Source organism: Tamandua tetradactyla, chromosome 7, assembly GCF_023851605.1.
Source record: "Tamandua tetradactyla isolate mTamTet1 chromosome 7, mTamTet1.pri, whole genome shotgun sequence".
Lineage (NCBI taxonomy): Eukaryota > Metazoa > Chordata > Mammalia > Pilosa > Myrmecophagidae > Tamandua > Tamandua tetradactyla.
Genome location: NC_135333.1, coordinates 69,382,889 through 69,396,454, shown reverse-complemented (window position 1 = coordinate 69,396,454; position 13,566 = coordinate 69,382,889). Strand labels below are relative to the sequence as shown.

The 13,566-nt window shown below is 42.5% G+C and overlaps 1 protein-coding gene across 1 annotated transcript; it reads right to left on the bottom strand.

Moving 5' to 3' along the window:
- Nucleotides 1-2,514: 2,514 nt before the first annotated feature.
- On the bottom strand, nucleotides 2,515-11,628 carry C1S (complement C1s). The gene is made up of 12 exons (XM_077169913.1): nucleotides 11,361-11,628; nucleotides 10,324-10,490; nucleotides 9,865-10,072; nucleotides 9,478-9,655; nucleotides 8,405-8,530; nucleotides 7,730-7,929; nucleotides 7,379-7,532; nucleotides 6,925-7,040; nucleotides 6,430-6,508; nucleotides 5,743-5,871; nucleotides 5,021-5,095; nucleotides 2,515-3,736 (listed from the first exon to the last, which is right to left on the bottom strand). Exons 2-12 carry the CDS (start codon nucleotides 10,344-10,346, stop codon nucleotides 2,937-2,939), a joined length of 2,088 nt encoding a protein of 695 aa, XP_077026028.1. The 5' UTR covers nucleotides 10,347-10,490; nucleotides 11,361-11,628; the 3' UTR covers nucleotides 2,515-2,936.
- Nucleotides 11,629-13,566: the final 1,938 nt, after the last annotated feature.

Below are 13,566 nucleotides of genomic sequence, written 5' to 3'. Positions count from 1 at the left end.
TAAAATTATAAGATAGTAAAATAGAAACGGGGTGACTCTTAAAGAGGCGGCACGAGGAAGAGCTCCATAGCGATGGAAAGTTCTCTATCTTGATTGCAGTGGTTATGTGACTCTACAAATATGATAAAATGATGCAAAACTATCCACACACATTGTACCAATGTCATTTCCCTGGTTTTAATAAAGTACTATAGTTAATATGTTGTAACCGTTGGAAAAACAGTTGAAGGGTACACAAGACCCCTCTTTATAACTTCCTATGAGTCTATATTTCAAAAGAAAAATTGTTTAGAAACTATAGTTTCTTTTTTGGGGGTGGGGGTGGGCCGCAGTGCATGGGCTGGGAATCGAACCTGGGTCTCCCACATCACGAGTTATGATTTCTACAGATGTTTACTCCAATAAATGCTTCCTAGATTAAAAACGCAGTCTCTCCATTCATTGATTCCATTAAATGTTATTTGGATACTGAAAGAAAAAATTTTCAAAAAACTATCAGACAAAATAATAAGTGCAGAGTTTATGAATCTGGTCAAGATGATATAAAGTATTCTCTATATATTTTTAAATTTTAAAAAATATTCTTATTGACAAATCTTCACACACATACAGTCCATACATGCTTTTTTAATTTTTAAAGAAAGAATAATATATATGCAGAAAACATTAAGTCACGTTTCCACAAGTTATGTTTCTGATTTAAGAATCTGAGTAAAGGCAACTTGAAGAGTTCCAAAATCCCTTCTAGCCCTCTCTGAGCTAGCTCAGTTTCAACCAAATTCTTTCTCATCAGGTCATCTTGGCTTCTGGCACCGTCTTTCTCCCTGGTATGAGAAGCTGGTACACCAGTCCATTTTCTTCTAACCAAAGAAAAGTGACAATTATCTCCTTGAAAAAGTCAGATCTTTTCCTCAGTCTCAGGAGAAATGGACACACCTTGTTCCCAGATGATATGCGAGGCAATTATGATCAGCACTCTTTAAGCCACAACAAATTATTTTCTAGCCCTTAAAAGCCCTGGTGGTGAGATCTTTCCAGCACTGAAGTAGCTGATAACAATCCATTTAGAGCCTCTCCCTGCCATTCACTCAGGGAAATGATCCTGCTGAAGTCCACTGTTTGCAGTGCAAATCATGTAAAAACCACATGCAACATACCACGTGAGGCAGTACCAAAGAGGAAATTCTTCCAACACCTCCGCCCATCAGCAAGAGCAAAACCCAACAGACTGAAGATTTTCTTTGATAAGGATGGACTTCCTTTTTGCTGTTACTTGTCGGGCCTCAGATTAATTTTTTGCTATTACTCCAATTATTAAAAAAAAAAAAAATAGAAGAAGGAAAATGTCTCCATGACAGATCCTGTTTCTAAGGATTAATGTTTCTTTTCTCTAGAGGAATCCCGCTTCTCCCACACTTAACACTGTAGGCCAGGGCACATTGTCGATTCCATTGCACATACAATGCAAGGTAGGGGAGGTTTATAAAGTTTTACAGTTAAGGAATAATGCAAATGGCTTTGTGCTGTTGGTTGACTCCATGCAATCCTTTCAGAAGCTCACTACTGCTGTTCCCTTTCGGTTCTTCAGACCATTTGCTTAGAGTGCTTCTCATCACTTCACCCTGTGTTTAGCCTCCAGTCTAAGGTCAACTGTGAATTTTTGATGGGACCCAAATCCACCCTTTTGGCTTCTAGCAAAAACTGTTCTCCCGAAAGTCACATGTCACATCAAAGAGGCCGGAGTCCCCCTGAACTCTTATTTTCAGTCCTCAGCTTTTATAAGACAGCCTGTTAGGGCAACAATCACCCAACTCTAACTTAGCTTCCTGTGTTCAGATTTAAAAATACTGGTCTCTATTCTGTGCTCAATTTTCATCACTGATAATTTTTGGGGAGGAAGAGTGAGTGTGTTTTTAAAATTCTCTCCCCCTAGAAAATGGAAGGGATAGTCTTTGGGTCCATCTTCTCTGGGACTCTCAGCTATAACATCTTAGTACAGATTTCAATCCACACAAGACATTGTAGTCTGACTGACAAATTGACCAAAACACCAAGAAAGCAGATAAGAACATGCTGAATTTCTTTTGTCTTGTTGTGTTGTTATTTTATTTCATTAAGTCATAATACTGCATTATATAAGCTAATACTAAGAAACAATTAATTTTAGGTGACATTGAAATAATTTATACCTCTACAATTTATATTTAAGGAAGATCCTAAGTAATCAAAGGCTAACTGTTATATCTGGATTTCTGAATGGGATTCACATGTGTTCAAGGAGTTTCAAAAGCAGGATATGGTGCCTTGTGTCATGATGTTCATGCCAATCCACAATATTTAGATCCCTTCCTTTCAGTAAATTTTATTTGGAAGAGGGGAGAAGATGAATAACTTGCTTTGAGGACAAGGATTAGCTGCCAGACGCTTGAATTTCCATGACACAGCAGCTCTCTCATTCCACCCCTTTTCTATGGTTCTGAGTCATTGATGTGAAATAAGACGAGTTAGCCAGAATTGGATTATAAGCATGCTTTATTGTAACTAGATTGTGGACATGGGGAATGATAAAGTAAACAAACTTGTGAACAAATGATGGGGGGAGGGAAGGTATCCACAACAGTAAATTTGAGAATCAGAGTTGTACAACCAAGCACTCATCAAGAATGGGGATTCCCTGTCGCATAGTGCAAGGTAGGTGTGCCCTTCCTATGTAGTTATCTATAATAGGAATTCGGGGGAGGAGACCCCACAGATTCAGACTAACCCAATGCCATGATCAAGTGTGCCCTTCCTCCAGGTATCCCAACAATCAAGTTCTATCTAAATCATACTCCCGTGTCTTCTCTCCAAGAAGTCATGACAAAGTAATGGAAATATTGTGAGGAACTGAGGAGACTGGTATTGCCCCTTGGAGAAGCTAGTGGCACAGATATGGCTCATTCCTTACTGGGGGTACTATTTTCCTGCATAGTATTCATTATCCAGTCAATGTAGTTCCTCACCCGTGTGTAGATCCCGTAGGTTCCACACTGGGGACCCCAGGACACCAACCCAGCTACATAAAATTTGGGTTTCCCTTTACTGGGGTCCTGTAGAGCAAGGGCTCCACCACTGTCTCCCTCACAGCTATCAATCCCCTTCTCTCCCCCAGCACAGATCATGTTATCAGTGTAAACAAAGTTACGTGAACCCACGTTGGAATTTTTCGGTTTTACCTTCCGGCATTCTTCTAAGGAGGTTATGGGTACCCTTGCCCCTCTGAGTTGGTAAACATGATCTTTTTTCTCTGTTCGACCCCACCCTGAGATTAGTCCCAGGTCTTTCTCTGAGGGGCTGTATGCTGGGGTGGTACCTGGCAGGCAGATGGGGGAGACATTGGGTCCCATCTTCACTGGGTCTTTCAGTTGCACCAGGGCAATGTCATTGTCAAAATTCGTTCGTGCTTCTGGGTTACTCAGGGTTTCCCAGCCTGGATGAATAATCACGCGCTCAGCAGTAAGCATTTGGGTATTCTTCAGAAGTGACGTGCGCACTGAGGTTGACCCAACATACATTGTGGGGTTAGGGCTTTCCTCCACGACGTGGGCAGCTGTCAGCACCCAGTACTCATCAATAAGAGCCCCACCAGCTCTTGGGCTTGCAAAAAAGACTTGCCAGGGGAAGCTTTTAATACTTGCATTGGTTCCTCCAAATATCCTCTGTTTTCCAATATAGGGCTCACTGGGGACTCCACAAACTAGGAAGGAACAAGAACAAGGTGGGGAGGGAGTAGGAAATAGATGCTGGCCTCCTAGAAAATCCTCAAACCATTCAAATACTTTCACCTGCCAGGGCTGTGGAGTTCCCCTGCACAACATAGTCAGACTCAGGACCTGACTAATCCTGATCTTATCTATGAACCAAACATCACACTTTGCCAGTGCCACCAGAAAGCTCGCAAGAGAGACTAGTTAAACTTATGCAATGTGTGAATTACTCCGTCCAAATGACTTAGTGCCTCACACTATCAGCAGTTTGACTTACAGGCCCTGCAGAGGCAATTTTCATTCCCAGGCTCTGCATGTAAAGCCAGGGGCCCAATGGGGAGCCAGTGATAGAAAAAATACTCCCTAGAAGCCCTTTCTTCCTATAGATGGTGGGAAAGCCCGGCCTTCTCCCTTCTGCTGATGCTCAGATCAAAGCCCTTATCACCTTCTTTACTGAAGTCCTAAATGCAGTCCCTCCTCCTCAACCACAGGTCAGCTTAAGAAATAATTGACAAAGAGAGGGGTCTCTTCTTTCCTCTTGCTCTCTCCCTCCCATTGACCGGTTCCAGGCATGATCTCTTTTCCATTACCCAATATAACTGGGAAATTGAGTTTTATTTCAGATGAAGTGGTCTTAACCTAAATTCCTCACTAGTCATCCTGAATGGACTCTGAGTTCATAACAGGCTTTGGACTCAGAAAAACCTTGGCTCAAAGCTTGGCCCTGCCACTGAACTTGCACTCAATTCACTCATCTGTAAAGTGGGACTAAAAACAGCTACCTGTTTTTCTTTGCAAGGAATGAGCTTAGTCCCTAGCATTAAATAGGACTGGTGTTACTATCAAATCATCACAATCACTCTTCTGGCTTTGTCTAAGTGCCTTCTTCTACTCAACTCTGATCTTCCTGCAACCTCTCATTTCTTTTATTCCTCTATATCTTGTTGCCATACAGAGTTTTAACAGAATACCTAGGTCATTCAACAATTCTGCATCCCTTGCTGCATCTACATTAGCAGGCCTAACTGGCCCTGACTCTGACAACCTGGCTATTACTGTCTGATTTTTCTGTTCCTTTCAGCCAACCTGAGGGAATTTCCCAAGTCCCTGGCAGTTCACTTCCCAGTATTGTCACCACCTCACTGAGCTGGGCCCCGATAGCCTAAACTTCCAACTCCTTTCCCAATAGTTACAGCTACTTTCAGAAGGTGACTCCACTGCCCCCACTGGCACCCACTGTGACAGTCTCTACCTGAGCCTGAGCTCCGACTTACCTGGAACACACTTTGGCAGCTCCGTGCCCAGCAAATCATTCACCCAGCTCCCATTGCCAGCGCAGCGATACTTCCCTGAAACAGCACAAGGGACACATAACATAATCACCACCATATCTTTTCTTCTTCATTTCTTTCTTTCATTCAGAGCCTCTGCCCCTTTGGGATTTGAGGAGGGTGTCAGATCAAAGCCACTAGAAAGAAAACTTGAGAGTCCCTCCCCAGCAATCCCTCTGGCCTCCATCTTGCCAAGGAAGAATCTCCAAAATAGAAGGAAAAAGGGCCATAATAGAGATTAGGAAAGTGTGTCGAGGGTAAGGGTGAGGAGGAAGCAGCAAAATGGGATGTATTGTGTCTCATTCTGCCCTTCATCCAGCACTTCCAAGGCCTGTCCATAAAGAAAGCAAGTCATCACAGTATGGTTACTTGAAGCTGGAAACATTGCTCCTATGGGTTTTATGTGAAGTAATTCATCAAAAGGTGGATGACTATACAAAACGGATGTCGAGGGAGAATTCCTGACACAATTGTGGGCTTAGGGTGGCCATTAAAATTCCCTATGGATTAAGCTAGAGAACTCCATATGGAAACTGTATCCTTAGACTAAGTCAAGAGAATGAACAGATGTCTGTCCCATCTCCTCATTCCTTCCACTCTCTCTCCAACTCAGGAAGGCTGTACTATTCACCCTCCAACAGTTTCTGCCAGTAAAAGAAACCTACCACTTCCTTCATTCTCCATGTAGTAATATGGTTCCTCACAAGTGTAGTGAATGACAGAACCAAATAAAGTATTTTCCAGATCTTCAGCTTTACCATGCTGAATGGGTTCAGGAAAGCCACAGTCCACAGCTGCAAAAGGAAAGCAGGATCATAGTTAGGACAGCCAGTCTATCCCAGGAAGAGTCACTGGGCCAGTTCTACTCTCCCAGCCATGGTCCTCCTCTTTCCCCACACCAAATCCATAAGCACACCTGGGAAGAATCTCCCCACACCATCATCTCTATGGTCATGCTCTCCAATTGGCATCACTCAACTCCCAAGCCCACTGAGACCTGCAAGTTCAAATGATCCCTTGAAGACTACAGGATCATAGGAACTACAGGGATCATAGGAACCTAGTTCTCAGTGGTTGGCACAGACCCTTGTGGAGGCCAGGAATAAACCCACATGGGGCTATTAACTCTACCATTCCATTCCCCACCTCTATTTTGGAAAAAACCTACTAGTCTGGCTGTCCTTGGACAAGGTCAGGGTTAGGACGAGAGAAGCCTCCAAGACTGGCTTCCCTTTGAAAGTCCAATTCACTCTTTCATAAGCCTGAGAGGAAACCACACATCTAAATCCTGATGTGATCTTTCCATTCCCTTAGAAAGAAAAAAAAGAGTCCCACTTTTAAGAGATACATACGTTGACATTTCAGTTTGGAATTACTCCACTTTCCATTGCTTTGACAAGTAGAATAGAAAAATGTTGAGCCAACACTTCCCTGGAGAATAATAGGCATCACCATTAACTTACAAGAAGAAACATAACTTATAGGGGAAATCAAAACTAAAACTGGAATCTATCTCTGCCCTTGGATCAATTAAGAGTCCTCACCACAAGCTTGGGGGATAATTTTAGCAGAATGTCTCAAAGCACCCAGGAACTGGGGCTGAAAGACAGCTTTGCCCCAGCATATCAACTTCCCTTTCCCGGGAAGACTGAAGAGAGTAAAAGAATCACAAGGAGGCCAAAGAAGCCCGTTACTTATAAGGAAAGACTAACAATCATGAGCTGTTCTGTTCATGGAAAAGATGTTATATGTTGCTCAAACAAGAACATGAGGTAAGTGATTGGACAATTCCATGCTCATCCTGACCTGTGGCCAGGGATTAGGGAGAAACCTTAAAAGTACTTTACCTCCACAACTTCAAACCCATCCATACAGGTTATCTTCACCACATCCTTAAACACATATTTTGCCTTCTCAGGCTCCCAAACAGAATTGGCTGAGACTTCTTTAGGACAGGGAATTGCTTGGAGAGGACAGAAGTTAGAACAGAAAAAAAATATTACCAAATAGTTGGGGGACCTACATTATTATCACACTTTTTAAACTCTTTTAGTTGTCCTCAATCCTGATACCTAACATTTCAATGTGGCAGATGTCTAAAATAATATGGCATTACTAACTAACCACCCCCACATTGTCTGCATTCCCAGGTCTAGGTGAAGTATTCCTGGAGGTTGAGGTATTTCTAGTAACCATTGACAGATTTAGATCTTCCTGAGGATATAAAGTATTTCAGGATGATTCTACATTGTTCAGGAACTTTGGTACCACCAACCAAAGAGACACTTCTAGGATACTCACGATCTCCATGGTAACGAAGTTTCCATCCTTTTCTTTGCCCTGTTTGATCAGTCTGGAAGATGATATTGAGAACATTACTCTTGGTTTCAATGTTTAGTGGCCCAGGGAATCCATTACCACAATAAGGACCAAATTGCCGATCTCCTGCAATGAACTAAAAGGAAACAAAATGATGAATCAGAACAGAGACAGAAAAAACTACAGGATAGAGGTAAAAGGAGAGAGGTGATAAATGTAATATAAAATAGGAAGAAGGAAAAGAAAGTAAGGGGCAGAAGGAGGATAATTTTGTCTTCAAGGGGAAATCTCTTCATGAGAGTTGGAGGAAAAAATGAATCATCCATCACGCACAACTAAACTGTCAGGACAATTCCCGGCTGAATCAGCTGGTTCCACATCAAAATCTTCTCTTCGTGTAGTCACCACTACTTGGAACCCCTCCTCCAACAAGATCTGGTATTCACATCTTGAGTTTTCTGGGTATGGATTGGGATAATTGGGGCTTGCGATCTCCCCAATCAATGTAGTGAAAACATCTCCACTACAATTGACTAAAGGAGAAAAAGAGAAAGGAGGGAATCAAGCACAGAATTAAGCCAAGGAGTTCCTGTCTTCCTCTATGATTCCTTCTCTCATGAACTGACAGTTCCAGAGTCAGAGATCCATGCACTTAATGGAGCTTATGTGCAGCAAATACACACTAAACAGGATTCAGTAGAGATATCCAATGCCTCCATCACTTTGCTTATGATAGAGCTTTCCATGGTTATGAACAGCCATGGTTATGAACAGCCCAGGTGGACTCATCACAAGTATCTATCTGTCATCTCAAATTATCTAATTTATCCTGTAGCCTTGCCTTCCCCTCTTCTTATGACTCCCCATCAGCTTATGGGTAACTCAGAACAGAGAGCAAATCAAGTCTAGAATCAAAAATCAAAATGGAAGTATGGACAAAGCCATCACTGTGGCTTCAAACTATTCCAAATCCCAGGGAATGTGCTCCCTTCTTGAAGCCATGCTCACCTCCACAATTCCTCATATCATCATGAAGGAAGTATTCTGGGGGACAGGAGCAGAAGTAGCCACCGATGAAGTTGTTGCAGAAGTGGCTGCAAGGGTAATCTGCAAACTCTGTGCACTCATTTATATCTACAAGAGTAGAGAAAGACTGAAGTTGAGGACAAAGACCTAGAAGGAAGACTGTGGTTAAACCCAAAACTACAAATGGAAAAGGAAAGGAAAAGCCTGTTGCTTAAAGACTTTCAAGGAACCACATTTAAGGATGGCATTATTCTATATTACTCCCACACAATTAGATTACAGAGTGGTGTCATATGATTGCCCAGCTATTTGGGAGCTCTCAACCCAAGAGACCATCAATCTTCATACAGAGTGTTCCACACCAGAGGTAACACCCTGCAGGCTCACCATGATAAAAATGTCTTCTGTGGGGAGGAACAATTTGTATGGTTATTGGTACTGTCAAATTCTAAGCAATGGTTGGGCTTTATGAGATGTTCTAACTTCATTTTTTTTGTTTTTTTTTGGCATGGGCAGGCACAGGGAGTCAAACCCAGGTCTCTGACATGGCAGGTGAGAACTCTGCCTGCTGAGCCACTGTGGCTCACCCCTAACTTCATTTTAACCTGGAGATGGGTATAGAAGCATACAGAATTTGAAGTTTGATGCCATATATTTAATGGGTTTGAAGATCATACATTGCCTCTGAGATTCTTGGCAAGTTATTTAACTTTCTTAGTCCTCACTTTCCTTATCCTTTTATGTTTGTCAATAATAATGTCTACCTTGAAGGGCTAAAGTAAAGATTGTTTTAATTTAGGTAGAAGTCCTAAAATAGTGCTCAGAACCTAGTGCTTCTTAATAAATAGCTATTTATAATGTGTTATTACTATTATCATCGTTACCACTAAGACATGATTATGTGTTTGAAAGGCAATTCATGGAGGGACCCGAGCTAACTCAACACTTCATAAGAGTTATAAACAGAATTTTCACTTATGGAACTGCTCGTTATTTTTTCCTACTTCTAACCTTTTATCTGGATCAATCAGGTATAAATGGAGCATGATCCATACCTACAGCAACATAGTATGCTGCAAACCCAGTGAAGCGCTCTTCATTGGAGAAGTCCGACTTGAAGTTCACCTTGAGTTTGTTGTATGGGACATGGAACTCTTCCACAACTGGGGAGCTGGGATTCTTGCTGGTCTTCTGCCCACAGAGTATCCCTTCTTCATAGCTTCCTGACATTATCTAAGAGAAGAGCCAAAAAGGTACTAGGAAAGGGTAATTTTTTGCTATGGAGATCAGAGAAGGGGGTAGAGAGAGAAGAACAATATTTACCACCTTAGGACAGTTTGACTCAAGTCACTGCATACATGTGACACTCCACTCTACATCCCTCTCACCACCACCCCAGCCCTGGTCTTCTGTCTCCAATCTTTCTGTTGCTGATAATATACCTGGACTGAGTCATATGCGCAGTTCTCTGACAGTTCTAAATCCAGATGGGTGAAGTAGAGATGTATTCCATACCCTTCAGGAACTTCTATGTCCCAAGATTTCTCTATTTCATTGGGGTATGCCTGAGGATAGTTAGGGGACAGGATCTCCCCATACATGTTAGGCTCAGCATAAACCCATGTCAAAAGGGAAAACAGGATAATGCACCTGAAAAACAAAGGCACAGAAAGGTGGGTAACCCAGGTACCAGTGGCCTAGTGCACAGTTCTAGCGTGTGTCATAAGGAGAAAGGAGGAACAAGAAGGGCAGTAAACAGGCCATGGTGGAGACCCTTAGGTTGGAATAAAGCAAAAAGTCCTTGGTCAAACCAAAATCCAGACTCCCAATCTAAGAAGTTTTCTAAAGAACACGAAGGGAATGGAGTCTGTGTCCACCTCAGTAGGGCCTTGATGACTTACCACATTTCTGGCAATTTGTCCATCCTTGATGACCAGCACTTCTCTTGGTCCTGGCTCTCTGCACCTCTGGACTTTGGAGCTAAAGAGGTGGCAGGCCTGGCTTTATTTATCTGACAAACACAGACACCTGATTTGGTAGGGAGGGTTCCCCTGAAGTTCGGGTCCACCTTCATAAGAATAACACACAGTTTAAACAGAACCATGTCCCTAATCATCACTAAATAACATCTACCTTCCCCACACACACCCTAGTCTGACTTCAATTAATTTTCTAGACTAGCGCTAAATCTTATCCTGCTCCAATTGCTTTTCTGGATCTTTACCCAGTTTTTCTTCAAGGGTAGGAGGACTTTCTCCCAGTTTTCTTCTTCTTCTTTTCTCCTGCCCCCACCAGTCTCTCTCCTGTCCTCAAAAAATATCTCCATTTCCATCCAGGTTCTCAAGAGTCTTTGCCCATCCTCACCAACCATCTAGGACAGAGCTCCCTCCTGTTTTGATAATGACTCTCCTTATCACTTTAGGCCACCTCTCTTTACCACTCTTATAACTGCAGGTACTTCCATTGATGCTCCCTGTGGCCCCTGATGGAGGAAGGCGTTTTTTCCACTGGGAAGGCAGTAACCTCAGAAGAAGTGCTTTCAGAGAGCAAGTGCTGCCTCCCACAGACAAAGGTTGGGTGGGGAAGAAGAGGGACAGCTGAATGATAAGAAATATGAAAGGAAAGGAGAGCTATTCCCTTGATTTCCTACACTAATTTACCAAGATTTGTTTTCCTTTGCAAAAAAGACAAGTTATCTTCCCACAGTTCCTGGAAAAGTCCTGCCAAAAAATATCTTTAACCCTGAAAACAGCAGTAAGTAGTGGGATGACATGGGGGTGTGTGAGTCAACCTAAGATAAATAGGTGGTCCATATTCTGCCTTATTTTTACTCTGCTCATTCCAACCCTCCATCTTTGCTACTAAGCTTCCTGCAAAGGGTTTTCTGCCTTTCTTTTTCCCTCCAACAAAGCTTTGCTTTTCATTTTAAGGTTTTTACCTTCAGAAGTTGATGGGAGCAAATGGATCAGTTGCTTCTCTCTTGCCCGTGGACATGCTGGGCAGCCCTGCCAGCTCCCAGGGAGAACAACACGCTGCCTCTGCAGGAACCTCCGGCCAACTTCCCTGGCCGGTTCTGTTCAGATGATTCTCTCCCCAAGTGTGCATGTCTGAAATTCCCTGCCCTAAACAGAGGGGGCTGGGGGACCATGGCATAGAGAGAGGAAACTTAGCCTTGATGTTGGAGCGCCCTCTGCTCTTGAAATAAGAAATGCATCCTCTTCCCAGGTCTGAGATGCTACAGGGGGAGAAAGAAGGAATGGGGAATTTCACTGATTGCTTAATGCTCTTTTCTAGCCAAAGGGTGTGTTACATAGTTTTCAGGGAAGTCAGGTGATTTGTGGGAAAAGGAGGGAACTAATAGCATGGGGAAGAAGCCAAACCCAGAAAGTCCAACCCTCCAGCTATATACGAATCATAAATTAAGGAAGAGTAGTTATCAGAAATGTAGGTAATCTCTGCCTTTAAAGCAATTTTAATGGCTGGATGATGACTTATACTTAGGCACAGGCTGGTATGGGATGATGCTTTTTCCTCTTCCTAAAATCCCTTCCACCTCTCCAAATGTCTAAATTCTATCCACCCATCAAGCCCCAGTTCAAACACAACCCACAGTAACTTATTCATTACTCTTGAGGCTAAATGTGTTTTGAAATCCATAATTTTATAGATTTTTTAAGCCGATACTGTGCATGGACCAACCCTTGGGTAACTCTGTCTGAGGAGCTGGGATAATGCTCCATAATCAACCATCAATGTTTCTGCAACTAAACATATTGATATTCTCAGTAAGTGGAATGACTGAAGGTTAAAAATTACCACACATCTATTCGGGACAGGTTCTGATGCCAAACTTGCGTAAATAAGTGAATAAATAACTTTGTTTTCAGAGACTTTCAGAGTTTAGAATTGCTGATAAGGGACTGTGGGCTAGAACGACTCCTCCACAAAGCCTCCCCTGATCTCCTTCATGTCCCTCAACACTTTCTAATTTGTAGTTTAGTGATTGCACTCCAATGAATCTAAGAGATCATCAATTAAAGATGCCCCAATATTTTACATGCCACTAGAAATAAGAAAGTTGCCAATTAAACTATGATTTGTCCTTGACTGTAAAATGCATCCTGATTTCAGAAGTGATAAAGTGGAGAGGAGAAATGCATGCTTCAGAATCCATGAAGGGCGGTATTTGTGTGCATGTCTTACCTCTGCCCCTGGAATCAGAAGGCAAGTTCAAGTCCCAGCTCTGCCCCTTAGCAGTACTGAAAATTTAGGCTCCTTCCTTTGCTTCTTCAAGCATAAAATAGAGGATACATGAATTTGCCTATCTTATACGGCTGTCAGGAGGAGCTACTGAAACAACGAGAGTGAAAGAGATATGCCAACTACACTGCCAAATAAATAAATAAACGTACTTGTTTAAAAAAATGAATTGGGAGCATCTGTGATATTCTCACAAGCAGTAGTGACAACCAAATCAATAGACCAAGCCTCAATCTTGGGCTTGGTCCCTATGAAACTTATTCCTGCAAAGCATAGGCTAAGCCTACATAAAATTAGGCCTAAGAGTCACCCCAGAGAACCTCTTTTGTTGCTCAGATGTGGCCTCTCTCTCTCTGAGCCAACAGAGCAAGTGAACTTACTGTCCTCCACCACCTCCTACATGGGACATGACTCCCAGAGGTGTAAATCTCCCTGGCAACGTGGGACAGAGAGCTTGGGATGAGCTAGGACCCAGCATCGAGGACTTGAGAAAACTTTCTTGACCAAAAGGGGGAAATAAATGAGACAAAATAAAGTGTCAGTGGCTGAGAGATTTCAGAGTCAAGAGGTTATCTTAGAGGTTATTCTTACGCATCATATAGATATCCCTTTTTAATTTATGATGTATTGGAGTGCTAGACAGAAGTACCTGAAACTGAAGAGCTGTGTTCTAGTAGGCTTGTTTCTTAAAGATGATTGTATAATCATATAGCTTTTACAGTATAACAGGTGTCATAGTCAGGTTCATGTGTCAACTTGGCCAGGTTGGTGGTACCCGTTTGTCTGTTTGGACGAGTGCTGGCCTGTCTGTTGCTATGAGGACATTTCATAGAATTAAATCATGATCACATTGGCTGCATCCACAGCTGATTGCATTTGTAATC

What these genes read in the sequence shown, in the direction of transcription:
- C1S (XM_077169913.1), bottom strand. Translation starts at nt 10,346, where the DNA reads ATGGACAAATTGCCAGAAATGTG. An exon ending in GACAAATTGCCAGAAATGTG is followed by an intron (nt 10,073 to 10,323) that starts GTAAGTCATCAA and finishes TTTGTTTTTCAG; the next exon opens with GTGCATTATCCTGTTTTCCC. An exon ending in TGATATGAGGAATTGTGGAG is followed by an intron (nt 7,930 to 8,404) that starts GTGAGCATGGCT and finishes TTTCTCCTTTAG; the next exon opens with TCAATTGTAGTGGAGATGTT.